The sequence below is a fragment of the Aspergillus pseudoviridinutans genome (genome assembly GCF_018340605.1).
Source record: "Aspergillus pseudoviridinutans IFM 55266 DNA, scaffold_8, whole genome shotgun sequence".
Lineage (NCBI taxonomy): Eukaryota > Fungi > Ascomycota > Eurotiomycetes > Eurotiales > Aspergillaceae > Aspergillus > Aspergillus pseudoviridinutans.
The window spans coordinates 1,007,318-1,032,307 of record NW_025091288.1 but is presented as its reverse complement, the minus strand read 5'-3'; the positions used below and the strand labels follow the sequence as shown (position 1 = coordinate 1,032,307).

Below are 24,990 nucleotides of genomic sequence, written 5' to 3'. Positions count from 1 at the left end.
ATTAATTACAACCCCAACTCTCCAGCACGACAAACCCTCACCGGATACATCCACTCAGAGCGGAGCACCTGCGACGCCGTGATGCGCCGCCTCGGATTCGGATCCAGCATCGCATACACCACATTGCGACAGCGCTTCTATCTCTCAATCAGCGTCTGCTGTCTCTCGCAGATTTCACAAACGGGCACTTACCTCTCCCAGCCCTTCAATAGGCGCATACCCTTCCTCCCCCTTCCGCCCAACAAGATACTCCCGGTACCGCCCATCCTCCTCCTCGCTCGCCATGCGCCACAGCAGCCGCCGAGACCGCATCGCCATATACACCAGCCCCGCGGCCCAGACATCGCCCGCCCGCGGGTCGACCTTCTGGACCTCGCACAGCTCCTCCGGCGCGATGTAGGGTATTGTCCCGAGGAGTTTCCGGGGCGGGCAGTATGAGTAGGCCACCCCACCATCAGGCTCACCCTCAGTCTCGGTCTCCGAGTCAGAGGCATCACTACGGGACAGACACACGGCGCTCCCAAAGTCGGCCAATTTCACCGCCCCGTAGGCAGTGAGGAGGATATTCTCGGGTTTGAGATCGCGGTGGGCGATGCCGCGGTCGTGGAGGTAGGCGATTGCGCGCATGATCTGCTTGAAGAAGCAGTTGATGTCGGAGAGCGTGAGCGTGGCGCCTGTTGTCGCGATGAGGGTGCAGAGGTCGCCGGCGGCGCAGTACTCCGTTACCAGGCAGAGCTCGTCGCGGTCATTGAGGAGGGAGTCGATGGTGCGCAGGATGTTGGGGTGGGAGAGGGACGAGGAGAGGGATTTTTCGAAGCGGTGGTGGGTTATGATGGTTGGGCTGGAGGAGCGGCGGAAGACCTTGATGACATAGAGCTGTTTGGGGGATGTACCTGTCGGGCTGGAGGTGGCTTTGCGGGCGTATAGACGCACGGAGCTGAACGAGCCATAGTGAAGGATCTCGGTGCAGGTGCCGTACTTTTGTGCTAGGGAGGAGGGTGGTGATGGGGTGATGCTGGAGTAGACGGATGCGGAAGAAAGCAGTAGTGGTCGTTGTTCCGGAGTGCCGGAGTTCTTGGGCGTCCAGCAGCGGATAAAGATGTTGGGGAGCTTCAACGCTTCGAAGAAGCTGTAGGTCTCCCCGGGTTCTTGGGATACCAGGTCATGCTGGTGATGGTTGTCATGGCCATGGCTGGTGTTCGGCCTGGGGATGGGCGACATGACATTTACTCAAGAGTGTATAACCTGGACCTCAACACATCATGATAGATTTGAAGACGCGTGTATTTATAACTCAGAAGACGACTAGCAGTGGTATCCATCTATGCGAGGGTGCTAGAGTCCAATCAAGGGATGAGGATAAGCGGGAAGGGAGATGGCAGGAGTGTCTCTGTAGTATCGATTGTTGTACAGCCGTTTCCACGAAAAAATGCCTCAGATAGCTCAAAATGGCGGATCATATGCTCATAGCCCTGGTACTCGACGTGGCTTGGATATATACAAGAGCAGATTCATTGGCAGATGATGATCCGATGAAATCGCTCATCGCCCTTTTGCCCGTCTGCAAGTCAGGGGGATCCTGCAAGCTCGGTGCGACTCTCAAATATGAGTTGCTTGCTGCAATGATGGTACTACTAGCTTTGCTCCTATCTTGCCGGTCAAGTAGGAGGTATAATAACAGCTTGACGCCCCATTGAGCGTCTGGTCCGGAGCCAGCCATCTGCTCTCCATTGACTTGACTGCCAAGATTGGCATGATCAAAGCTGTGCTCCTGTCCGGCAGTCTTTCATCCCTCTGGACAATCAGAAGACGAGCTAGCGTGCCTCCTGTTAGCTACCCCGTCACAGGCAGCAACGAACTGAGCCCTATGGACACGAGCTATCGAACTCTGTCTTTTCTTTTTGTCTGCTTAACAGACGGAGGCCGAAAAGGTGTTGAATGAACCATAGTGGGGGACGGTTGCAATCAGCACATGGCTGCTTTGGACTCAGCAGTCCAAAGATCTCACCGGAGTGGGAGAAATCTCTTACGTGCTGGTTTAATCCGCGATTTGCTCAAACAAAAGACTCATGGACAGAGGACGTGACGGGGGAATTGACTAGTGTCCCGCTGAGGCATTTTCCGGACGAAAGAGAAACGAGAGGACCGCGGCTGCAAGCGACAGAGGCAATTTAAATCCCTCTCTCGCTTCTTCCCACGTTATCGGTCCTACTGCTTATTCTAACTATGGACCAGGCACTAATTTCGTCTATCTCGAGGGAAATTTTCCGATGTCAGTGTGGCGCTCCTGTTAGCGCACGGATTGAGCTTAATTAGAGCAGCCTCGACATGACCATGGCTTGAGACTATCATGCTGAGGGATTAATCCTGGCCAGAAAAAAAACCTTGCCTGACGGACATGGGTGGCGGTCTGTTTTCATACTGCGATCCAAAGTCTGTCGAGGCTACGGTATCTGTTCAGAAAAAGCACATGGAAGTGGTACCTTTTCTGTGGAGGAAAAAATTCCCTCATGGAGCCCTCTGACTGTCAATCGCTCTCTCCCTCACTCTCCCTCTCTCAACTGCGGCTGATTCTATCCCCATCCCAGTCTATTCTACCAAAAAGAAATTTGCTTCTAACCATTGATACCAGAATTGCTGCTACCGGCTTCATCAAAATCATCGACCTTGGAACCAGTTACTCGGTGCAAGAAAGGATACATGCGGAGGAGCGTACACGGACAGTGCCATCTCTGCTCTCCATCCTCCCCCAAAGTCCTTATAATCTCTCTATGCCTTGTCCCTTTCTGTCTGGTCATCGTCCATCGGGTACAATGTCTTACTCATCTCGTACCGGTCCTTCTGATCTCATAATTTCTTTTTTGCCTCCACTGTTCTATCCCCCAAGCAGATAGTCTAGTGTTTACGGTGACCAAGATCCTTTGTCATGGCTCCCCCCAATTGAGCAAAATCTCGCATTGTAGTATCTGAATTACCCATTCGTGCCCTTTTATCCCTCCTTGGTTAGTAGATCGACAGGTTTTTTCGCATATAAGACGGCCATCATGCCAGCTCCATGGCCTCCTCCATCCTCTCACTTTCCCTCTATTTTCCCGTCCCTCCCAGAGTCTCCGACATAATTAGACAGCAGACCTGAGTGTTCAGTCTCATAGCACTCTTGGAATCGCTGCTCTTGACATGGCTCAGTCTCCTGCTTCCTCCGAACCTTTGAAACAAGATCTCGAATCGGGAGTTGATAACCCTAACGAGTCCCCTGATGATCGAACGGGTCGTACAACCCGCATCCAATTCGATGAGGCAGTACCGGCGGAAGAGGGAGGTGGAGGAATCTACCACTCTCGACTCAGTCGGCATCGTTCTCTGAGCCGAGACACCATTCGCAGCTCTCACGATGCCGCCCAGAGCAACAAGGCCGCGGGGATCCCTATCGAGTTCAGGACCCTCTCCTTTCAGATTTCCGAGTCCCAGAACGCCACAGAAGCGGCCATCAAAGCAAGGCAGGCCAAGGAGAATAAGACCGATCAAGATTATTTCGAAAGCTTGGACTATCACATCCTCCAGCCCGACAGACTCTTGCAGCAACTCAACGTGGACCCCCGGTCCGGTCTCAGCTCGTCTGCTGCCAACACTCGACTGCAGCGGGATGGGAAGAATGTCATCGCTCATCATAACGAGAACTACCTCAAGAAGATCTTTTTCTATGTCTTTGGCGGCTTCTGCTCGGTTCTGTGGGTCGGCGTCATCATCTTCTTCATTTGTTGGCAGCCCCTCAGCAATCCACCGTCGGTCCCGAATCTTGCCATGGCCATCCTCGTCCTCATCGTGATCTTCCTGCAAGCAAGCTTCTCTGCATTCCAAGACTGGTCTACGAAGCATGTCATGAACTCGATCCTCAACCTGCTCCCGTCTGAAGCCCTTGTTGTGCGAGACGGGAAGCAAATCCGCGTGCCTTCCACGGAACTTGTTGCTGGTGACATTGTCCATGTTTCCATCGGCAATAAAGTCCCCGCGGACATGCGTCTCTTCCAGACATCTGGAGACGTCCGCTTCGACCGTTCTATTCTCACGGGAGAGTCTGACGAGATCGAAGGCGCCATCGACGTGACTGACGACAACTTCTTGGAAACCCGTAATATTGCTTTCATGGGCACAAGCGTCACCAACGGCAATGCGGTCGGTGTAGTGGTACTCACCGGCAGTCGGTCTGTCATGGGTCGCATCGCCAAAATGACCACTGGCGTCAAGGAGAAGCCGACGTTGATACAAAAGGAGATCTCTCGTTTTGTGAGAATCATCATCTGCCTGACCATCACCCTGGTTCTGATCATCCTCTTCACCTGGGTGGGTTGGTTGCGTGTGGATCACTACCAGTACATGAACGTGGTCGCGATGCTGAACAACGTGATGGGCTGCGTCGTTGCGTTCATCCCTGAAGGTATGCCTGTTGGAGTGGCACTCACTCTGATGATGGTAGCCAAGCGGATGAAGAAGAACAACATTCTGCCAAAGGGACTTGCAACAGTGGAGACCCTGGGTTGTGTCAACGTCATCTGCTCAGACAAGACGGGCACATTGACCCAGAACAAGATGTTTGTCAGGTCACTCGGCCTGATCGATCAAGAGCTCAACGTAGATCAGCTGCTTGGAGATCAGCGGGGCTCGACCGAGTGGCCCGAGGCGCTGAGCATCCTTCTTCGGGGCTCGTTCCTGTGCAATGACGCCTTTTTTGATCCCGCGACAATCGGACTGCCAGTGAATGACCGAGAGGTGGCGGGCAATGCGACCGATGCTGCCGTCCTACGATTCGCCGAGCTCGCTCAGCCCAACGGCCTTTCGCAGTATGCCCAGTACGAAAGAGTCCACCAGATTCCGTTCAACTCGAAGAACAAGTGGATGCTTACCATGCACAAGGATCCCCAGAGCAGCAGCGGCTATCTCACCTACGTCAAGGGCGCACCAGATGTTCTTCTGCCTCGGTGCTCATCGTACTACTCCGGCATTGATAGCAAAGTCAAGCCCATGGACGAGAATGCGCGCAAGATGTTCTCGGCCTTCCAAGCGTCCCTGTCAAAACGTGCAGAGCGTGTCATTGTGCTCTGCCAACGGCACTACACCCCAAGTGCCGCAGTGGGATCAAACGACTTCAACGATGAGATCCTGGCACAGGGTGTCCAGGACCTGACGGTGATTGGCATCTTTGGCATCGTCGATCTGCCCCGTCCCGAGACGGCCCGGACCATTGCGGCCTGCCGCCGTGCAGGCATCCGCTTCTTCATGGTGACGGGCGACTTTGGCCTGACCGCCGCTGCCATTGCCCGGGACGTGGGCATCTTCAGCGGTACCGCGGAGCCAGACACGATCGATGACTTGAGGCCGTTCACCAGCGACGAGGAGAATGAGAAGCAATCTCTCCGCTCTCGACGCAGTCTTCTCATCGACGGCCCACACATATCCTCCCTCAACGATGAACAGTGGGACGCCGTGTGCCAATACGAAGAGATCGTCTTCGCCCGCACCTCGCCGGAACAAAAGTACCGCATCGTCGAGGAGTTCAAGGCGCGCGACAATGTCGTCGCAGTGACCGGCGACGGTGTCAATGACGCCCCCGCGCTGCGCACCGCCGACGTCGGCATCGCCGTCGTATCCGGCAGCGACGTCGCCATCGAGGCGGCCGACCTGGTCCTGCTCGACAAATTCGACTCCATCGTCGACGCGATCCGCCTCGGCCGCCTGGTCTTCCAGAACCTGCAAAAGGTCATCGCCTACCTGCTCCCCGCGGGCAGCTGGTCTGAGATCTGGCCAGTGCTGATGAACGTCTTCTTCGGCGTGCCGCTCCCACTCAGCTCCTTCCTCATGATCATCATCTGTGTCTTCACCGACCTCTTCCTCTCGCTCTCGCTCATCATGGAGAAGGAGGAATTCGACCTGCTCAGCATCCCGCCCCGCAACCACAAGAAAGACCACCTCATCAACCTGAAGATCTACGGCCAATCCTACCTCTTCATCGGCGTCATGGAGACCATCATCGCCCACTCCATGTTCTTCCTGTACATGTACAAGAAAGCAGGCATCCCCTTCCACGCCCTCATCTTCGCCTTTGAATCCTACACCGACGGCTTCTACGGCTACTCCGCCGACGAGCTCACCAACTTCAACAACGTCGGCCAGTGCGTCTACTTCGTCACCCTCGTCATGCTCCAATGGGGCAACATCCTCTCCGTCCGCAACAAGCGCCTCTCCATCCTTACCGCTGACCCCGTCCGCAAACAGCGCCGCAACCCCTGGCTCCCCCTCGCCATGCTCGTCTCCCTGATCATCGCCATCTTCGTCACAGAGGTCCCCGGTTTCCATACCCTGTTCGGCACGGCCCGCGTCCCGATTGAGTTCTGGTTCATCCCGTTGCCCTTGGCGCTGGGGATTCTGTTCATGGATGAGTTGAGGAAGCTGCTTGCTCGCGCTTTCCCGAGGGGTATTGTTGCGAGAATTTCTTGGTAGATTTAGAAGAAACCCTTTATACACGCTAAGACATGTGGAGGCCTGGTGCAGTCCAGATACAGATATATGACGACCAATGACATTTAGACTTTTTTTTTGTTGAGAAATCCAATGATCCAGCACGTATTACCTACTTTTCATAACAGTGCTATATCAACAGTGGACCATACATTCAAGTAAGCCAAGTGTAGAAAAGAGTTGCACTAGTAAAGCTTGTCATCACTGCGATGCATAGCCACTCTCAATTGTAACTGCTCATTTGCCAACTGCTGTCGCTGCTATCTAGCCAACTACTCTAAGACCATCAAAGAGAAGTACCGCCAAGGCACGGCCAACATGCTGGCCACGAGAAGAAGAAACTAAGATTAAGTTGCGGTTTGCCAGAACCACTGAGTGAATATATCCACCGAAGAAGAAAGAAAAGCAACACACAAAAAAAGCTGTACAACGAACGACTGCTGATACATGAATTGACCAGCTTGTAGGCCAGTCCCATCGACAGCTCCGCTTAATCCCGCACCTTACCAGCCTCTCGGACCTCATTCATGAACCCATCTTCGTCCCCTGCAGTGGTGAGTATCCAGTAATCACCAGCCACGGCATTGACGGACTGAGAACCACCGAAACCAGTCATAGGGGCGGCCGGAGCGCTGTGACGGGCGGCAGGTTTGTTACTTCCGGCGTGGCGAGGGCCCGCTCCGAGAATGTCCTTCACAGCGGCGCGACCCTGGTCGTCCGGCTGCGTGAATGCAAACAGTTGTGGCTGCAAGCAGCCGAGAATCGCGACCGCGGCGCGAATTAGAATACGATCTCCTTCAAACACCCAGCAGTCCCAGACGCGACTGACGCGCTCCAGATCTAGCCCATTCGTAAGGAGAGAGCGGAACATCGGTTCCCAGATTTCCTCGTCGCTGAGACGCAGAGTCTCATAAAGATGAGTCGCCAGGCGAGGGAACTTGTAGCGGAGCGTCGCAGACACCAGCGAATACGTACGACCGATGGCCCCGCGGTCCAGCGTGAGAAATGCAACAGGGAGAGGCCGGTTCAGTGCATTGGCCATGGCAAGGAATGCCGAAGACGGCGATGGGAACTGGAGAACCAGAAGAGCGGCGATCGTCTGTATCAAAATTAGGAAAATGGAACCAGAATCAAGGCTCTGGATGGGTCAGCTTACATGAAGACCACTGACGTATCCCACATCGCTTCGATACATCGAGTATGCCTCAAGCACATCGATCAAAGTATCGCGCAGTGGGCCGCCCACCTGGAAAAGTTTCAGGTCCGGAAACGCTGTCGACACGTCCGCCTCAATTGTATCGAACCATTCCCTCATCCGCTTATGACTTTCGCCCGCCTCACCGTCGGATTTGGAGCGAACGTCTTTGGCCCTTTGCAATGCCTTCTTGTACGTTTCTTCGGATAGGGATAGTTCGTTGCCGATGGCGCGCTGCCAAATCGCACCCCGATGACGCGCCGGCACACCGCGCCACCACAATTCTCGCGTACGGGTTTCACCGATAGCGCGATCCCAGTTGGGAAACACGTACTCATCCCAGATACGCTGGAGAGCTTCCCGCGTATTATCTTTTTCGCATTTGGCCGAAGCGGCTTTGGCAGCTCTGCGCTTGTCTATAGTGTGTTACTAACAAAGGTCGTTGAACGCCGAGAATGAAGAAATGGACTAACCTGCTTCGCGCGCCATTGCCATCATTTTCTTATATTCTTTCAGATGTCTCTTCTCTTCCTTTTGGTCCTTGGGGGGAAGCCAGCTAGGCCGCGTACGCGTAAGGACCTTTTCCTTCTCCTTGCTGATGGGCAACGGATCGATCATGATATTGGACTTTTGCAGAGGAGGCAGTTCGATGGTCGCTTTGGAATCGCGTTTCGATTCGGTGCTGGACCGTAGCGAGGAGATGCCGTTCTGGAGGTTCTCTGCACGTCTGCGCTCGCGTTCGTCGGCATGATATTCCAGAGCTTGAGTGATAATCTTCGCCTCCTCCGACAGATCCGACAGCATATTGTTGTACGAGTAAATGCGTGGATTGCGAGGCGAGATCTGTCCTCGCTCAGGACCAGCGGAGCTTGAGCGCACCATCTGTCGGCTCGACCGAGATCCCTTGGGGGATTTCGCATTCGTAGAAGACAAAACGGACATGTCCGAGACAGAATGCGACAACGGGAGCGGACGCGGTCCTGGACTTCGGCCATCCGGACTGGTACCTCGGGACGGTGCGCGATCTTGCACTGGCCGGGGGGAAATAGGGACGTTCCACAAGCTCGTATCATCTGGCAGCTCCTCATCGGAGTCATGGTATTCCTCCTCGAGCTCTTTAAGGGATTTGCGGCTTCGCTGCCACGAACTCTTGCGATTGAGCGGGGGTCGACTGCTGACGGGAGAAACTGTCAAGGTCTGAGCGGAGGGAGATGGTCCCAGATTAGACGCCATTCGAAGCGGTGAATTGGATCGTGAACGATGGGGTCTGGAAGATTGAATCGGTAACGTCTGAGTACTGCTCGCACTTCGTTGATTGCCTGACCTAAGCTTGGAGCTGCTGTGCTTCGGTTTCGTCAATGCCCCATTGACCTGGCCCTTGAGCGATGGATAAGGAGTCCTGGTGGGTTTGACCGTCGACGTCAAGTCGCGCGTCGTAGTCAGCGGAGCTTTGGGCTGCAACCTGGCTGTCGACGAGCGAGCCAGGACCCCCGACTTGCCATAAGCAGTAGTAACACCATCCATGTAGGGCAACTCCGGGTCATCCTCCAGGCCGATTTCTTCGAAATTGGAAATGTCGGCGAGAATACCGTCGGGACCGGACAGCTGAGAAGAGGAACGGAAGGAGGAAGATTTAGAGGACTTGGATCCCGATAGTTCGGGCGGAGAATTGGGTGTCGTGCAGATGGTCGTCATCTCATGTACCGAATTGATGTATGGGCGTAGCAAGAGCTAGTTTGGACGCAAGACGCAAGTTAAACCAAAGAAAGGAATTGCCGTGTATGAAAATGGTGACCGGCCCAAGCGAAGAAAAAAAATTAAAATGAAGCAGGGAAAAAAAAAAAGAAGGACGATTGCAGAGGCTATCGGTGTCAGATTATATCCCCTGGTTCTGCAGTTACTCCTGAAACAAGCCCAGCCGACAATGATTCCAGAACGAGAGCAATATCCGGGGAACAAGGGTACCGCCGAGAGAAGGGGGAGCAATTCAACAAGGGGATTAAGAATTGCCCACGGGAGGGGATGGTATTTGGGAGGAGGATAAGCTCAACGAGAGGTGGTGAGGTGAGTATTTCGATGAGAAGATAAGAAAAGATGTATAACGAGGGATGAGAGAATTCAAGCGAAGGACGGAGACGGGAAAAAGAAAAGCGAGGGAAAAGAAAGGGAAAAAAATAAGAAAATGAGGCAAACGAAGGATGCTAAGAGATGCTATGATATGATGATGATGATGGGATGGGAGGGGACGGGATAGTCGCGATGGGAAATGAAGGAGATGCTCCTCTGCTCTCGTTAGTTAGTTAGGGGACAAGCGGAAACAGTCTAGCCTCCTCCTTCCGTAGCAAGTAACATACCGCAAACGGGGTGCCTGAGCCCTGAGGCCGACATTCATTGACACTAGGAAATCTTGTATTCGGGGCTGGCCAATTGCAAACAGCTAGAAAAACTGGCAATTGCGGCCTAAATGGTTGATCCTTGACCTTTTTGGAAGACATTTTATCCATCCATTTCAGAAGGGACCAAACTAGTACCGAGACGGCTAGAAAACGGCCAAAGTAACCTACAGCAGAGAGTATCCTTAATCCTAAGGTATCTGTCCCACGTTTCAGCTTTTAGCAACAGTACTAGTAAAGTACTAAGTGATACCTTATACACACGCACTTGTGCCAACTCCATAGCAGAAGTCGATGCTATCATCAAGGTCAACAAGCTGAAAGGTTATGTCTCTATAGAATGTTAAGTTGGATAAAAGAGCCTCCTCCTATCCGTCCTTGTTGACATTTTCCTCTTCTCAGCGACCACAACATACCTCTCAGGAGTACCTGGAAGTACCTGATTTGCCTCCCCCTTTTGCTGACTGCCTTGAGCCAGTCACATCTCATAATTTCAATCCCACTTCAGGTTTTCCGTGGTATGTGAGCTTGGAACGAACCATGGAGTAGTGTGCAAGAGAACCAAGGCACTGCATATCCGCTATTTCCGCTGTTCATCTGTTGGCTCTTGCGCATCAACAAAAGCAAAAATAATGCCACAAGTCCTCAGTAAAGTGTAGTCGCCCACTACTCCCAGGACAAAGTTACTGTGTTGTCGAAGTACAATTGGCACAATTTCTTGATTTTTTTGCCCTTGTTTGACGCGACGAATAACAATGAGCTCGATTACGTCATTTTTCTCGAATTATCGAGAGTTGCATACGGCATCCATAGGAAATCCCCGACTTAGCAGGGACCAGCAAGGGGATCGCCAATAATGACCTCCAGAATCAAATCAAGGGTAAATAGCCAGTTACTTAGAACCGCCAACTGGCAAAAACAGAGTTGCCATTCCGAACAACCTGAGCCAGCCGAGCCGCCTTTCCATCAGATTGCGGCCGCGCCGCTTTCCACACCTGCTCCAACCACCGCAGTACCTTTGCGTACTTGGTCTGTTTCCGGCCTAGGACAAACCGGAACGCTGCTGCGGCGAGGTATTGGACCTGTTGCTGCTGCACGAGGCACATGTATGGCGAACAAGAATCCCTGGACTTGAGCTCCCGTCGGGCGCGCATCATGCGATGAGCGAGTTCGGTCAGATCTTGGATGACTCGGATTACCACGTCTGGGGTGGGATGCGCCCGAGGAGGCAGAGCCTTCATGTATCGGTACATCTTCATGGCCGAGGTAACCAAGTTCGCGTACAGATTCCAGAGCACCACGTTGAGCGAGTTGTGCTTGGTATCTAGGTACATGGGATGCATCTGGAGCTTGAACGACGAGAGAACTTTTCGGTGTAGAGAACGGCCGGGGGCTCGCGTTGACTCCACTGTGAGCGCGCTGGAGATAGTGGCAGCGGCCGAGTCTGTCCCCTCGAGGATTCGGTCTTGGTCCCTGTATATCTCCAAAGTCCGGGTGTCGATCAGACTTCCACAGTAAGGGAACAAGTGACTGCCTTCAAGCCGAGGAATCTGTACCCCGTCTACCGCCGCTGAGAAATTGACAAGGCTCTTGGCTGGATTGACGCAGATGCCGTACTTGGGTTGTCCCTTGAGCATCACCTGCAGAAAACGCATCGCCAAGCTCGTGCTGGTCGTGATAAGCAGAAAATCATCCACTAACCGGAGAAGAACAGCCTCATTGGGATCGAGAAAACTTAGAGATTCCCGCTCCATTTGTGCATAGAACAAATTGCACAGAACACTCGATAGTATTGAGCCTTGAGGGATGCCGTTCCGCTGGCGGAAATACTTCCTCCCAACCTTGACCAAGTTGTACCGAATGTGCTCATCAAGTAAGTCCAGTAGATGGTCGCCGGAGTACTCCTTGTAAGCCGGCGTATCGACGAAGACGGTGTTTCTCCTGTGGCTGATGCCACCATCGGCAATGGCGTCAGTCAAATGCTGCGGTTTCGACACGGGCGCTGCTCTGCCAACATATTTGCGTAGAGCCTTGCTTTGATGGGACTCTTGCACCGGCCACATGCTGCTGAACTCGTCTGGCGGCCGAACTTCCACATGTTTCCCGATCTGGTAGCCTTCTTCGGAGAATAGGCTTTCAATGAGAGGAATAAGTTCCTCTTGAGGAATAGTATCAAAGCAAGACTGAATGTCGAGCTTGACAAAATAAAGCGGTTGCCGCTGAGCACTCGGGTGACTCTGAGACAGACGCTCCTTGAAGCTCTTGAGACGAGGGTGTATTTCGCCGACAAAAGACAGGGTTGAACCCAGACTCCCAGGGTTACGTGCCTTCTCATAGTTCAAGACATTGAATATCGGTGTGATGGTGGAGTTGATGCTCGGGCCCAGGAACGAAGCCTTCCCAGCCCATCCTGGCTGGAGCATTCGTCGCCGAAGATTCAAAATCGGCCGAACGCCTGTCGTCTTTGGCAAAAGCCGCAGAGAGCTATAGCCCAGGGACCTTCCGCCCAGCCTACGCTCCGCATCGGCTCGTTTCATCTCTTCAAAAAGAGTCATCTTGAAAGTTGCCAATGGCCGTAGAGTTAAGTGGCGCCACGCGTCATGTCGAAAGTAGAAGAGCTGGTTGCGGTAGATTTGTGATTCGGTAACATAGAAGTTGGAACGAATCAAAGGTATCAAAATGGAATCAAATATGTAGTAGATGAACTCGTGGAGAAGTTCCGTCCGTTTCTGCAGGTCAGATAATGAAAGTTTCCTTCCCGATAGAGACTCTTGATGCTGGTTACCTGGAGAGGCAAGCCATGGTATATTCGCGATCTAAATCATGTAAGAAGCCTTTCAAACCAACGTCAAGGGCAGACAAACCTTGATTCCTTTGCAAACCTCGTGAAGACTCAAACTCTCAAACCTTCGCATGCGGATGAATCTATCGACATGGCTAAATACGACCTCTTGGTTGCTTTTCTGATGTTGGCCAACTCCATAAAATTGTGCGGGAATCAACTTTCGCAGTACTGCCCGGCAGAAGGCCGATACAGACGAAGAAGGCGTCGCGTAGTCCATCAGACTCTGTTTCGGTTCTGGGACTATGGACTTGGCAGTCCCTTTCCGTGTTTCACGGGTCCCATTCCTTGTCCGCAAGCTTTCTACAGGGTCTATATCTCTAGGCGCATATTGCTGAGCGCCTTGTGGTTGGGTTACCAGCTGATCCGGCACCGTACGAGGTTCCTTGACCATCGACCCTTCTTGAGAATGGGTAGGACCGAGTCTCCAAGGCCCGACATCCTGAGCTATCAACACTTATCCCCGCTTTGTGGAAATACGGACATACCTCTGTCGGACAGTAGTAGTCCAAGAGTTTCACGTATGGACAACGCCGGTTTCGATTCTGCAACTGCTGCACCAATTCAATGGCCTTCCCGCGGAGCCGCTTCGGTATTTCGACAAGATCATTATGCTTTTCAAAATGATTCGTGAATCCAGGACCAATGCGTTGGCGGCGCTTGCGTTTCTGTTCCTCAATCTGCGCTATCTCGGTCTCCCTAGAGAAGTAATCTTTGAATGGCAAGACGGTTTCACGACTGTCAGTGACAGACGTGAAAACGTTATGCAAACCATATTGTCTAGGGAAGATGTACTTCAGTATGTGCACCGTCTCAGACAATGAGTCCGATCGAGGGTAGCAATGCAGTACGTCTGAACCTCGTTAGTCTCGGAAGGGAATAAGTATCTCAAGCACCTACGTTGACGTGTCAAGCCAAAATGGACGTCGCCTTTTGAGTTGAGCCGTGGTTTCGCATAGAGCATGCGTCGTCGAAAGAAGACAATACTGTTCGGCTGGTGTACAACCTCCTGGTGTGCAGTCTTCCTTTTTTTGAGGCCAGAACCAATTCCATCAGCGTTGTTCGCTGTATGAATGGAAACTCTGCTGAGATCTGAAAGTTCCTGAGGCAGCTCCTTTTTGACTGGTTCCAGGCTCGACAGTGGGAGACCTGTTCATCATCTCTGAGTGCTTCTCCCCAAAGGCATGGCCAGCTGACAGGACTCACCACTAATCTGGTAATATATCCCTTTCCTGTGGTCAATGGCTGTGAATATACCGCAATCGAGCAAGAGTTTCAGCATAATCTCATCTCCGTTGCTTCCCAGGAGAGCAAGAACGTTCGTCCACGGCGCCTGTTTCAGCGCCTCGCCGTTTCTGTTGGGATATCGCACTACGAGACCTGGGATACTGCTTGCTAGAGCCGCATGAGTATGCGTCATCCGGTCTGATCCACCCGCACGCTGAAAGCCATGAGCTAACAGGTGCTGAGGTGTCTGATACGAAAAGCCATTGCGATTGAAGAGTGAGGATATGACAAAGTCAACGATCTGCACTTTGGTCAGCATCTACGCTTTGAAGTAGACAGCCATGGTCGATTGCTCCTTGCGGTGCTGGATGCCCCAGGAGCTGTACCGACGTGGTTTGAAGGGAACAAGGCCGTCCGTCGTAGCTTACCTCTGCCTGTGGACATGGTGGCCCAGTATCCGTGCTGGTGAGCTCCGACCTGCATTGAGACTGGGTTTGGGAATAAGCGGAAAAGTCTCGCCGTCGCTGCTGAGTCACTGTGGGCGATGTCTCCTTCAACACACCCACAAGTGTGGTATCGAGGACGCTGGCAAGATCTTGGACCTGTCGCTCTCCGGAGCTGCCGTCTCCCTGGCGCCCAGTGAGTGCGACCCTCCGTACCGACGCGATCCTCCTCCGGCGGGTTTTGGACGTTACCGGGATGTGTTGTAGGAGATACTGCCTCAGGGTCACGACTTGGCGGTAGTACAAGGAGATGACAGGATGAGAATGTCCATCTTTCTCATTTCTGGCCGAAGGGTCGTGATTTTTGGAACCGCTGGAGGCGCTGTTGATGCGTCTCTGCGCTGAGTGGCTGGCTGCACAGCCATCTTTGATGGGCCTTTTCCTTTTTTTGCCCATGATAGCTCTCGGCTAGACAGTCTACGGTGTCATTGCGGATGGAAGAACCTCATAGCCATTTACATTGGTGAGTTGACTCCTCGGGAGACGCGACCGGAAGCGCGTCAACGCGACTACAGAAGACAATGCAATGCCTACGTCAGGTGATACAGTCGCACACATCAGCTGAAGTACTTAATCAATCGATTCTTACGCAGAATGGAGATAAAGTGAAGATGAGCGAAATGCAATACCTTTCAAGATACATACTCATCAAAAATCCTTGTTAATACAGTTACACATGGAGTGATACTCCCATCTGGGGCGAAATTAGCTTGGGGCCATTTGGTATTTGATTTTCAGAAAATCAAAATCACCACTAAAAGAGGAACCCGCCTTGCAGGCTCTGAGTTTGAGGGCACTATTATTGCCAACAATGTTTCAATAGATTAAGCATCCTTGAAGTTTTGTTGCATCACACTAGTCGCTCTGTAGTGCTTCATGAATCGCACACAAAAGTCAAAAACACCTGAAGAGCGGAAGCAGAACGCAACATCCGGCGGCCCGACGGGAAGTTAGAAATACATATTTTTTAACCACTACAGGCTACAGGGTAGGTCAGAGGATGTAGGATGGGTCATCTCCCTTAATAATCTAGTGTAGATGCTTATTATACTTCATGGTGGTGCTGATTTCTGTGGTTCCCGCTTGGGAGGAGTGGTTGTGATATTTCACAGCTTGTATACCTAAGTTAGGTCCTTTGCTCTACGAGTATTTGATACTTCATTTCATGAAAACAGCCAACCAGATATGCCTTAATAACAGCATCGCTTAGCATAAACCTAAGATGACCACTTACGTATGTGTTAGTCAAGCGCAATACGGAGTAACCTCGGGAGTATCTACAGGCCAGCGACGGGGTGAGATCATCGTTGCAACCAGTAGTCTGGTGGCTCTTTCTTTGCGGTCTCGCACAGACAAGGATGAAGAATCGAGCCAGATCCCTGGAACGATGGTGGTCTAGAAAAGTCGCAGACTCGCAGCACTATCCGATTCTCGGATTAGGATGATCGTAAATAATTGCGTCTCCACTCTCCACCCATCTGGCCCTCATAATTTGCTACTGAAGTTTTCAGGGACGGCAATGAAACCTTGGTACGGATGACGGCCCCTGGACAGAGTGGAAATAACACTCTGTACCTGAATCCTAAATGTTGATAACGTCGGAGGCTTGGGAGACAAAACAAGCCACATTTTCAGCTGCAAGGGCATTGTTATTTAACTAATTCGGGTTGAGATAGCAGGGCAAGCGGTGTAATTAGGGAATGAGGACGATGAGAAAGGCAACCAGATAAGGTAGTCATGTACAACGAAGCAAGCAAATGACCATTGAGAATTGTCCAGTCAGGATGTTACACGACAATAGAATGGGACCTACCTAAGGTAGGTAAGGTATCTATCCACTGTACTCCGTAGGTCTATTTGGATATTTCACTGGCGGTGACAACCTAAGGGCTTGGTTTGACAGTTGAAAGTTGACAGATGCAGATGCAGCATATATCAATGCAGTGAAATGATCATGGAGGTCAAGGAACTGACTCTCAGGCTTCTCGAGTGATTTGCGCAAGCCTTTGCTGATGACCAGATGCCGATTATCAATTCTACCATCAAAGTGGCCCGCAAATGGCGAAGTAGTGCAATAATACTTAAATAATAATAGCCAGCTGATCACTGATCCTTGGTAAGGGTAGGTCTTCCCGATGAGTAAAGGCCAAAGTTTCTCGCGCTGGGTTGGCCATCTTAGTAAAGATACTAAACATGACGAAACACTGGAGTCGCCCTGCGCTCAGCACCTAGTTAGTACACCAGCTACCAAGGGGTTCCTCTCTACTAAATATCCCAAACCCTGGTGACTACGCTATTTGACTTTTCCATGACGACCATCCTATTTCGAAGATCCTTGCCTGTAAGTTTGCGGAAATCGACTCCGTCGCAATAGGCCAGGAACAAAAAGAACCTGAAGGGAGCAAAGTTCTTCCATCAAAGGATACAGTGTTACAGGTTACGTACTCCGTATCTAAGGTGACAACTCAACGCTGTCTCGCAAGCGAGATTTGTGGACCCTGTCGGGAAAACGCTTTAAAATGATACATCAACGACGCACTGCAAATAAGTATACCTATAGACGCGATGAGTCAGAAGCTCTTAATTCCTAAGTAGACAGGGCGGGATATCTAGTATCAGAGAGAGGTATTCGACATTGCTCCATGGCACGGAATTCTTAGAGTCCTTAGTCCTTATAACTGTCAGAGATACAGATCATGATCTATCTAGTCTGTGTCTACATCCGTTAGTACCTCAGTATGATCTAGTGGGATCGCCTTAAGTTCCAGCTGTCCAACACTAAGGAGGGCGATCAATCAGGATCTCCTCAGTATCACAATCTAGCAATATCATAGTCTATATCATATAAATATTGTAATATTGTTGTGCCCATATTTTTCATCGCCCATCTAAAAAGCTTACATCTACAGTGTATATTGATACCTAAGTAGACTAAATTTATTGGCAATAATGAACCAAGTTACCAACCCAGTGACCCCACTTTCTTCGCGCGATCGTTTTCTAGTTTCTTGACTAGGTAGAAAAAAATGCATTATTTTCTATTTCGTTTCCTTTCAAGGACCAAGGATCAAGGAGACGAGGACCACTCTTCTAAACAAATCTGAGGAACTAGACCGTTCCCTCAGGATGACACCCAGCGAAAGAAACTGAACCTATGTCGGGATCCATTATTCCAATAATAATTAGATGAATCCTCAAGAAAATTAACACAAAGAACCGACCATTAGTCTTCTCTGGCTCAATAATAAACTACTCTTTCTGCGCCTCGAGAACTTATTTCTGAACCCCAATCAGCATCAGCAGTCCAGCACACAACACTAAAACATAGATTCGATCTCTAGGTAAGTGAGGCGCCTTACAGACCACTCCTTTAAGTCTTTGCTCCATATGGCTCAAAGCCGCAGCAAATTCCATACATTTACTGGCCCCCCTCTCGTCTCAGCATTTTTCATATAGACAAAGACGACTTGATATAGAGTCTACACTGTTGCTTTCATGATTGATCTATCGCCGTATCCAACGAACCGATAGGATCGACTTGGAGAGTCTGATTAGATACTATACCGTCATTATAGTCTGTTGAGACTATCTGCCTTGCTTATCGCTGCCTTCTTGTCCTACACCCAGCTTCCCTGTCGGTTCGGTCTTTTTGTTTCTATTATTATTACTACTACCTACCTCTTGCTACTCTATTATTATTATATCATTATTGTTTTGGCGCTGTCACTTGGGTCTCAACAACCCCTCTCGGCCCGCTTGTGACCACCACCACTCTTCCCCGTTCGTCTAGACGCCGTGCAAACAGCCCCCAGCTCCGCATCTCACTTATCGGCAATAGTCCTGCTTGCTCGTCTTTTCATCCTACACAGCCTGGTCTTCCTTCGCTCATCCATCGACTCTGCAGTTCTCTTCCGCTGTCCTTCGCCTTCCTTATCCGTCATTCGTTTTCTGCTCTCTCACGACTCCTACCCATCGCTTCCATTTGAACAGTCATCCTCTTGTCTCTCGGGGTCGGATCTCAGTATCACCCCGTTGGCCTGCAATTTCCATCCTGCGTCTCAAATATGACGCTGAACTGGGGCGCCACCCGGGACGACTGCTCTGTAGCTCCAGCCGGTCAAGCTGCGATCTTAACCCGCAACCTACCAGCTTTGAACAACACATCGCAGTGATAATATCCTCGACGGGAAGGATCATCACCAATCGTCGACCGTTGGGCCAAAAAAGGTAGGATACTGACTGGAAAAAATAATTGCTTCCCTTCTTTTCCTTTTTTATTTTTGATTTTCCATTTCGAAAAAAAAAAATAAAAAAAATAAAATTGGCAGAATGCAAAATAATCGAACGCTGACCGTTTGTCGAAAGAATGCAAAATGTCCGGCAGTGATGTCGAACACGTTTCTTGCTTGCCTGACAGCAGACCGCATGAATTCCGCCGCCAATCCTCGTCAAGCTCGAACGAACCATATTATGACGCCCCCCTTAAAGGACCATTAGATGCACCCCCAGTCGTCGGAGCGTCTTCTTCTTTGACTCGCGAGCCTTTGGTCGATACTAATCCTACACGCCCTCAAACAAGCTGTGTGCCCGCCTCGGTTTCCTCAAAAGTTCAATTCGAAAATCACAACCAGGAAGGTCGAGCATCGCCGGATCCAGACGAATTCTATCGCCCGCACCCCTCTGTCGTGGTTGAAGGAAGTGAGAGGGCATTGTATTCAAGTGATACCTTGATGGTTGGAGACGGTGGTCCCGCCACGGAAAATCGATCTACTTACGCGCAGCGTGCACTTTCATTGACGGCGAAAACTGGGGAGCTATCGCGTGGGAGTCTTACGCAAAATCGTTCAGTGTCGGACTCCTATTATAGGGGCCGTGGGTCAAATCCCATCAAAGGAGCAGCAGTCTCAACCTCGACCGCGAGACCAAGACAGACATCGTTCAAGGATCTGGTGAATAAGTTCAATCAGAACGTTGATCAAGTGCTCCCCCTTCCAACGGCATCAGCGTCTACCTCAAGGCCACCGTCGAGAGCTCCGAGCCCCATCGGTCTCGTCGACAGCGTAGTGAGATCCAGGGCCCCATCCCGATTGCTAGAATCGCGCGACCCCCCAAAAGCAAAGAGAGAGCCGCCATCCCGGTGGAAGTCAATCGATCATTCCAAGGGAGATTTCTTGTCGAGATCGGTCTCGACACCATTTCAGGCAGGCGTGGTCAACAACAGTGCCTTGGAAACTTTTGAGGCATCACTACCTCGGCGGCCATTCGGTGGATTGCTCACAGTTGATACCGGGATTCCAAAATCAGGACTGGGAATTCCTGCGCATTTGCGACGTCGAGGTTCTGAGGGAAGCATTCCTAGCCCGAATCCTGCACTCTTTGACAATCCGGACCGTTCAGCTGGGTTATCGCCTCTGACGCCAACCGCATGGTACCTGGGCCGCACGCCATTTCTTGAAGCTGTGAGTACTGGGGAGGGCAGCAGTAGCCATCGAAGAACCAGGAGTGATTTGTCTGGAGTTTTGCCTGTTGGTGTTGTGGCACACTCGCCTGAGTCCCACATGGCGGTGCTGAGCCCCTTGCATCCGAGGCTGGGAGAGCCTCTGGACGGCTCACATTCCAAGTCCCGCATACCTGTATCGTCCACTCGTCTCCATACTACTTCCATTGCTGAGGACTGTTCTTTATTGAAAGTCGACCCACTTTCAAGCAACCGCTTCGACTTGCAAGTTCCGCTGCCACCCAAAGGCATTAGCCGACTCCCCAAACCGTCCCCCAAATCTCCTTATGCTGTCGCAGATGATGACCGTACAACCATCGAGATGACATCGCCTCGAAGGCGAGAAATGACTTATGGTCGAGGTTCTCGTCGAGGAACGGAGAGGAACACCCTCCTTGAAGCATACATAGCCTCTCCTCCTCCCAAGAAGTCACCTCCGCTGCGCAGTTCGAGACCTCGGCAGCCTGTTTCGCAAACAAATTCCACCACGCCGCGATCTCGAGTTGTTGAAACAGTGTCCAATTTCCAGAGACAGGTGAACCGTGATCGGGATTTGCGGACCTCGCGGACGCGGGGACGTAGACTTCCGGAGCTGGGCAACGTCGACTTCGCGACACGACGGCAGAAAATCCAGCAGGCGTTCAATCGCACAGTGCAAGAGAATGAGAGAAAAGAGGAAGAAGCAGCGCAGCTTCGACTTCTCGCCAAAGCCCACGAGAGCCAGCGGGCTCATGATGAGTCGACTTCGTCGGAGCAGAACTCGCAGAGGGACACCGGAATCGACCATTCCCTGCCATCCGACCATAACCCTGCCGTGAATGAGAACTCAACCGCGACCGATCATGAGGAAGAACGTTTGACATCGGGTGAGGGGGATTCACAGGGACCACCCCAGCTGCAGATTGACACCAATGTCGCTATCCACGACACTGCAGCAAAAGTCCCCAACGCCCATCTGATGCCAATGGACTCCCCGACGTTGGGTCTTCCGGACATAGGTGCTGGAGGGCCTGCGGTCCGCATCTCTTCCCTGGGGGCCGCCGAAGGCCAGTCTACTTGCGCCGAAACACCAGTGTCGGTCGAAACTAATATCACTGCCCTTGACCCCGAGCCACAAGCTAGTTTAAGTCGACAGAGCCTTCATGCCTCTCACCGCACATTACTGAGTCAAATTATGCAGATCCGGGAATCAAGTCCCGATACCTCGTCTTGTGATGAAGCGGATTACAGTTTTTCTGATACTGAGGATAGGGTATCAGTTCCAGTACTGCTTGGTGACGCCCCATGCTCTGAAGAATCGGTGGCTTCTAGCGACGGTCAAGTACACGCCGATGCTTTCGTGCATTCGGACCAATCTGGTCATGCAATGCTGAACAGATGGAGTATAGGTTCCTGGTCATCTTCTCTTCACAACCAACAGTCCACGGACGACCATTGCGACGGCAGCGATGATGACCTCTCCCAGTTGCAAGAAGTTGCAGAGGACGGAGGAGTGGCTACCCAATCCTGTTCCGCTTCGTCAAGTAATGCCCCCTCTGTCACTGGTCATCAACCCACCGCGTGCGTCGCAGCCAATAGGGAACCTGTCACCGAACAAAAAACCGAGCGCGTCCCTGAAAGAAGCGCTTATATGCATCCTAGCGCTCCCAACCTKGCAAGACTTGGTGGATGGGATTCTAAAAGGGTAGCTAGGCTATATATTGAAGAGCTGGCTCGTGGCAGAGGCCATAGTCTTCCGATGCCTGCAGTCCGCGCGTCTCCTGAGCCTCGGCTCGAGAGACGCACTGATGGAAGAACGGATAGCTTGACTGATGACCCGGTTGTGATATCCAAGGCGGATGGTATCCCTCCTTCGGAACGAATCGGGCATACGGCAAGTCTCATATTTCGAGACGATTGGGAACATGCTTCTCCTTCTATTGCAGATTGGATGCAAGCAGCCGCTACTGATGGAACGGCCTCTCAAGAGCAAAATAGCGATGGTATTTCTGCACGCGATAATATATCAACTCCACGATTGGACACATCAGCCACGGATGGGACTGGGCACGAACAGGGCCGAGACACTTTGGGTCTCGCCATCAGAGTCCAATCACCGCAAGAGCTCAAATCAGGGGAGATTCAACAGACTCCGCTCCGCAGCTCTGATCCTGTCACTCATTCGGTCGCCAACGAGGCTATTAATCAGTCGCAACAAAAGCCAGAGGCTGCACTGAGTATCCAGTCAACACAAACACCCTCTCGCTTCGCGCCGTCGCTAACTTTCGCACCTTTGGGCCGAGTTGAAAGTGCTGGAAGCAGCGAAGACTCCTCTCTTCGAAGGCTTCAACCTACGCCCTCTTCCCACACTCTTGACTCATCAGCGACGTCCTTGGTTCCTTCCTCTACCGACCAGATCCGAGTAGATATACGCAAATGCTCTCCATCCCCGGAGCAAAAACGCCTAAAGAAACGGAGGCATGTCATAAAAGAACTGGTTGATACTGAGTACACTTTTGGAAGGGACATGAAGGTCGTCGATGATATCTACAAAGGGACTTCAAGTTCATGCTTGGATCTGTCATCCGAAGATGTCAAAATCCTGTTCGGTAACTCAGATCAGATTGTGCAGTTTTCAATGACTTTCCAGGATGCACTCAAAGAGGCTGCAAGAAGCGTTTATGTTATGCCAAAATCTCAGCGATGGAGCAGTAAACGCAGCGCTCGCAACAATCACAGCAACGCATCCAGGACAGACGCAGAGGCTACGAGTGGCGCAAGTGAAGTCTCCGATACAGAGAAGGACAGGGTAACCTTTATTGGTCAGGTTTTCCTGGCTCATATTGGTCCCATGGAAAAAGTGTACGCCGATTATCTGAAGAACCACGATGCCGCCAACAAGAAGCTTCAAGTACTGCAACGAAACCCGAAAGTAGCCATTTGGCTGAAAGAATGTCGGGAATGGGCTTCAGATCTGACCACTGCTTGGGACCTAGACTCGCTGCTCGTGAAGCCGGTGCAACGAATATTAAAGTACCCCTTACTCCTAAGCGAGATTCTGGATTCGACCCCGAGCGACCACCCGGACCGTCCATATCTGGTAAATGCTCTAGAAGAGGTCACTAACATATCGGTCCGTATCAACGAAATGAAGAAACGAGCAGACTTGGTTGGCCAAGTAGTCGGCCGCAAGAGGAAAGAGTCGGATGTCAGAGCCGGGCTGTCAAAGGCGTTTGGTCGTCGCACCGAGAAATTGAGACAACAAGTCGGGCTTTCCGATATGTTCGAAGACAAGCAGTACGACGCCCTATCGCAACGATTTGGAGATAGCTTCTTCCAGCTACAAGTGGTGATGCGTGATGTGGAGATGTACACACGGGAAGTCCAGAGCTCTTTAGATCGATTTAGAGAGTTTGTCGCCGCGATTGAAGGATTCGTTGATGTAGCTCAGTCGGGCTACTTGGACGTGGAGAGCAGGTGGCGTGACCTGAAGATGGCAGTGCGTGAAATAATGGCCACAGCTCTGCCTGAACATGTAAGTCGAGCAGACTCTTGACGTGTGGAAATGAGCTTTCGGGCTAATGCCAAATATTCAAGCTCGCCGTTGTCCGGAAAAGTGTGATTGACCCGATGGTTACGCTGCTCAAACTTTACGACGGGCCCCAGAGAGTGATGAAGAAACGAGACAAGCGTCTAATGGACCATGCCCGATTCAAATCCATCAAGGACCGTGGTGACAAGCCCGACAAGAAAACGACAGAGCAAAGCGAACAATTCGTAGCTCTCAACGAGACCCTCAAGGACGAATTGCCCAAGCTCTACTCTCTGACTGCTAAGATGATGGAGGCATGCCTGAAAAACTTTGTGCACATACAGACTACGTGGTTCAACCTCCTTCAGAAAAAATTTGCGGATCTCATCGACCCTTTTCCGGACGATATCCAGCAGATCATCGGTGACTGGTCTGCAAACTTCACTCTGGCGGAGGCGCAGGTTTTGTCGCTCGGCATGTGCAACGGGTCGCTACTGGCTGATACTATCAATCTCGTCAACTTCAACACTCCTTCGACTGCACCTACCATCAGTTCACCTCGGCGGCCCTCAACTGTGAACAGCACTAGCACTCGCATAGGCTCTACCATGGGCGAATCACCTAAAGTCTCCCACGACTTCGGTAGCGGCAGCAACATCTTCCAGTCTCCAGGCCTCGACTCTCAGTCCCTGGGATCGTACGGCCGCCATCGAGCCGATTCAACTATCTCTGGTCGTGCTCCGCCAGAAACCTCTGAAATCCCACGGAGTCAGATTCTGCAGCAGATCACGAACTCCTCATCTGCGTCCGTGCCCCCACCGCTCAAGACAGAAGCCTTTCCCAGCCTGCCGAGGTTAAGTCTTGACTCCCCATTCCTCGTCGACATTATGGCCACTTCATCAAACAACGACCAGGTCTCGGGGAATCCACCAACGTCTCCTGGAGGTCGTTATTCGGGCTTTTTCTCGTCTGCTATGCCCATGTCGGATAATCCGCAGGACGACGCACCTGTGGAGGACACCGCGCCCAAGGAGCCGACGGTTCTCTTCCTCGCTGCAAGCATCTATGAATTCAATATCGATCGGGCGCGGCGCGAAGCCGGTTATCCTTATCTCACTTATGTCGCCGGGGAGATTTTCGATGTCATAGCTGAAAAGGGTGAGCTCTGGCTTGCCATAAACCAGGACGATCCAACCCATCAAGTCGGTTGGATCTGGAACAAACACTTTGCGAAGCTCTCGAGCTAGAAGTTGACTACGCGGGTAGAATTACGCGTGTTATGATGTTATATGTTTGCATGATGATTCCC

At 51.6% G+C, this 24,990-nt stretch overlaps 5 protein-coding genes across 5 annotated transcripts; 2 read left to right on the top strand and 3 right to left on the bottom strand.

Moving 5' to 3' along the window:
- Window positions 1-5: 5 nt before the first annotated feature.
- Window positions 6-1,221, bottom strand: Asppvi_010462 (uncharacterized protein; the record flags this gene model as incomplete). The annotated part of the gene is made up of 2 exons (XM_043306307.1): window positions 6-137; window positions 193-1,221. 2 exons carry the CDS (start codon window positions 1,219-1,221, stop codon window positions 6-8), a joined length of 1,161 nt encoding a protein of 386 aa, XP_043162242.1.
- A 1,956-nt stretch (window positions 1,222-3,177) lies between these two features.
- On the top strand, window positions 3,178-6,495 carry Asppvi_010461 (cation-translocating P-type ATPase; the record flags this gene model as incomplete). The annotated part of the gene is made up of 1 exon (XM_043306306.1): window positions 3,178-6,495. One exon carries the CDS (start codon window positions 3,178-3,180, stop codon window positions 6,493-6,495), a length of 3,318 nt encoding a protein of 1,105 aa, XP_043162241.1.
- A 508-nt stretch (window positions 6,496-7,003) lies between these two features.
- Window positions 7,004-9,403, bottom strand: Asppvi_010460 (putative TBC domain protein; the record flags this gene model as incomplete). Its single annotated transcript, XM_043306305.1, has 3 exons — window positions 7,004-7,612; window positions 7,670-8,124; window positions 8,182-9,403. 3 exons carry the CDS (start codon window positions 9,401-9,403, stop codon window positions 7,004-7,006), a joined length of 2,286 nt encoding a protein of 761 aa, XP_043162240.1.
- Window positions 9,404-10,997: 1,594 nt separating this feature from the next.
- On the bottom strand, window positions 10,998-15,069 carry Asppvi_010459 (telomerase reverse transcriptase; the record flags this gene model as incomplete). Its single annotated transcript, XM_043306304.1, has 6 exons — window positions 10,998-12,917; window positions 12,966-13,385; window positions 13,432-13,796; window positions 13,844-14,092; window positions 14,150-14,471; window positions 14,599-15,069. 6 exons carry the CDS (start codon window positions 15,067-15,069, stop codon window positions 10,998-11,000), a joined length of 3,747 nt encoding a protein of 1,248 aa, XP_043162239.1.
- Window positions 15,070-19,046: 3,977 nt separating this feature from the next.
- Window positions 19,047-24,928, top strand: Asppvi_010458 (putative Rho guanyl nucleotide exchange factor; the record flags this gene model as incomplete). Its single annotated transcript, XM_043306303.1, has 2 exons — window positions 19,047-23,684; window positions 23,747-24,928. The coding sequence occupies 2 exons, from the start codon at window positions 19,047-19,049 to the stop codon at window positions 24,926-24,928; spliced, it is 5,820 nt and encodes a 1,939-aa protein (XP_043162238.1).
- Between the last annotated feature and the right edge of the window lie 62 nt (window positions 24,929-24,990).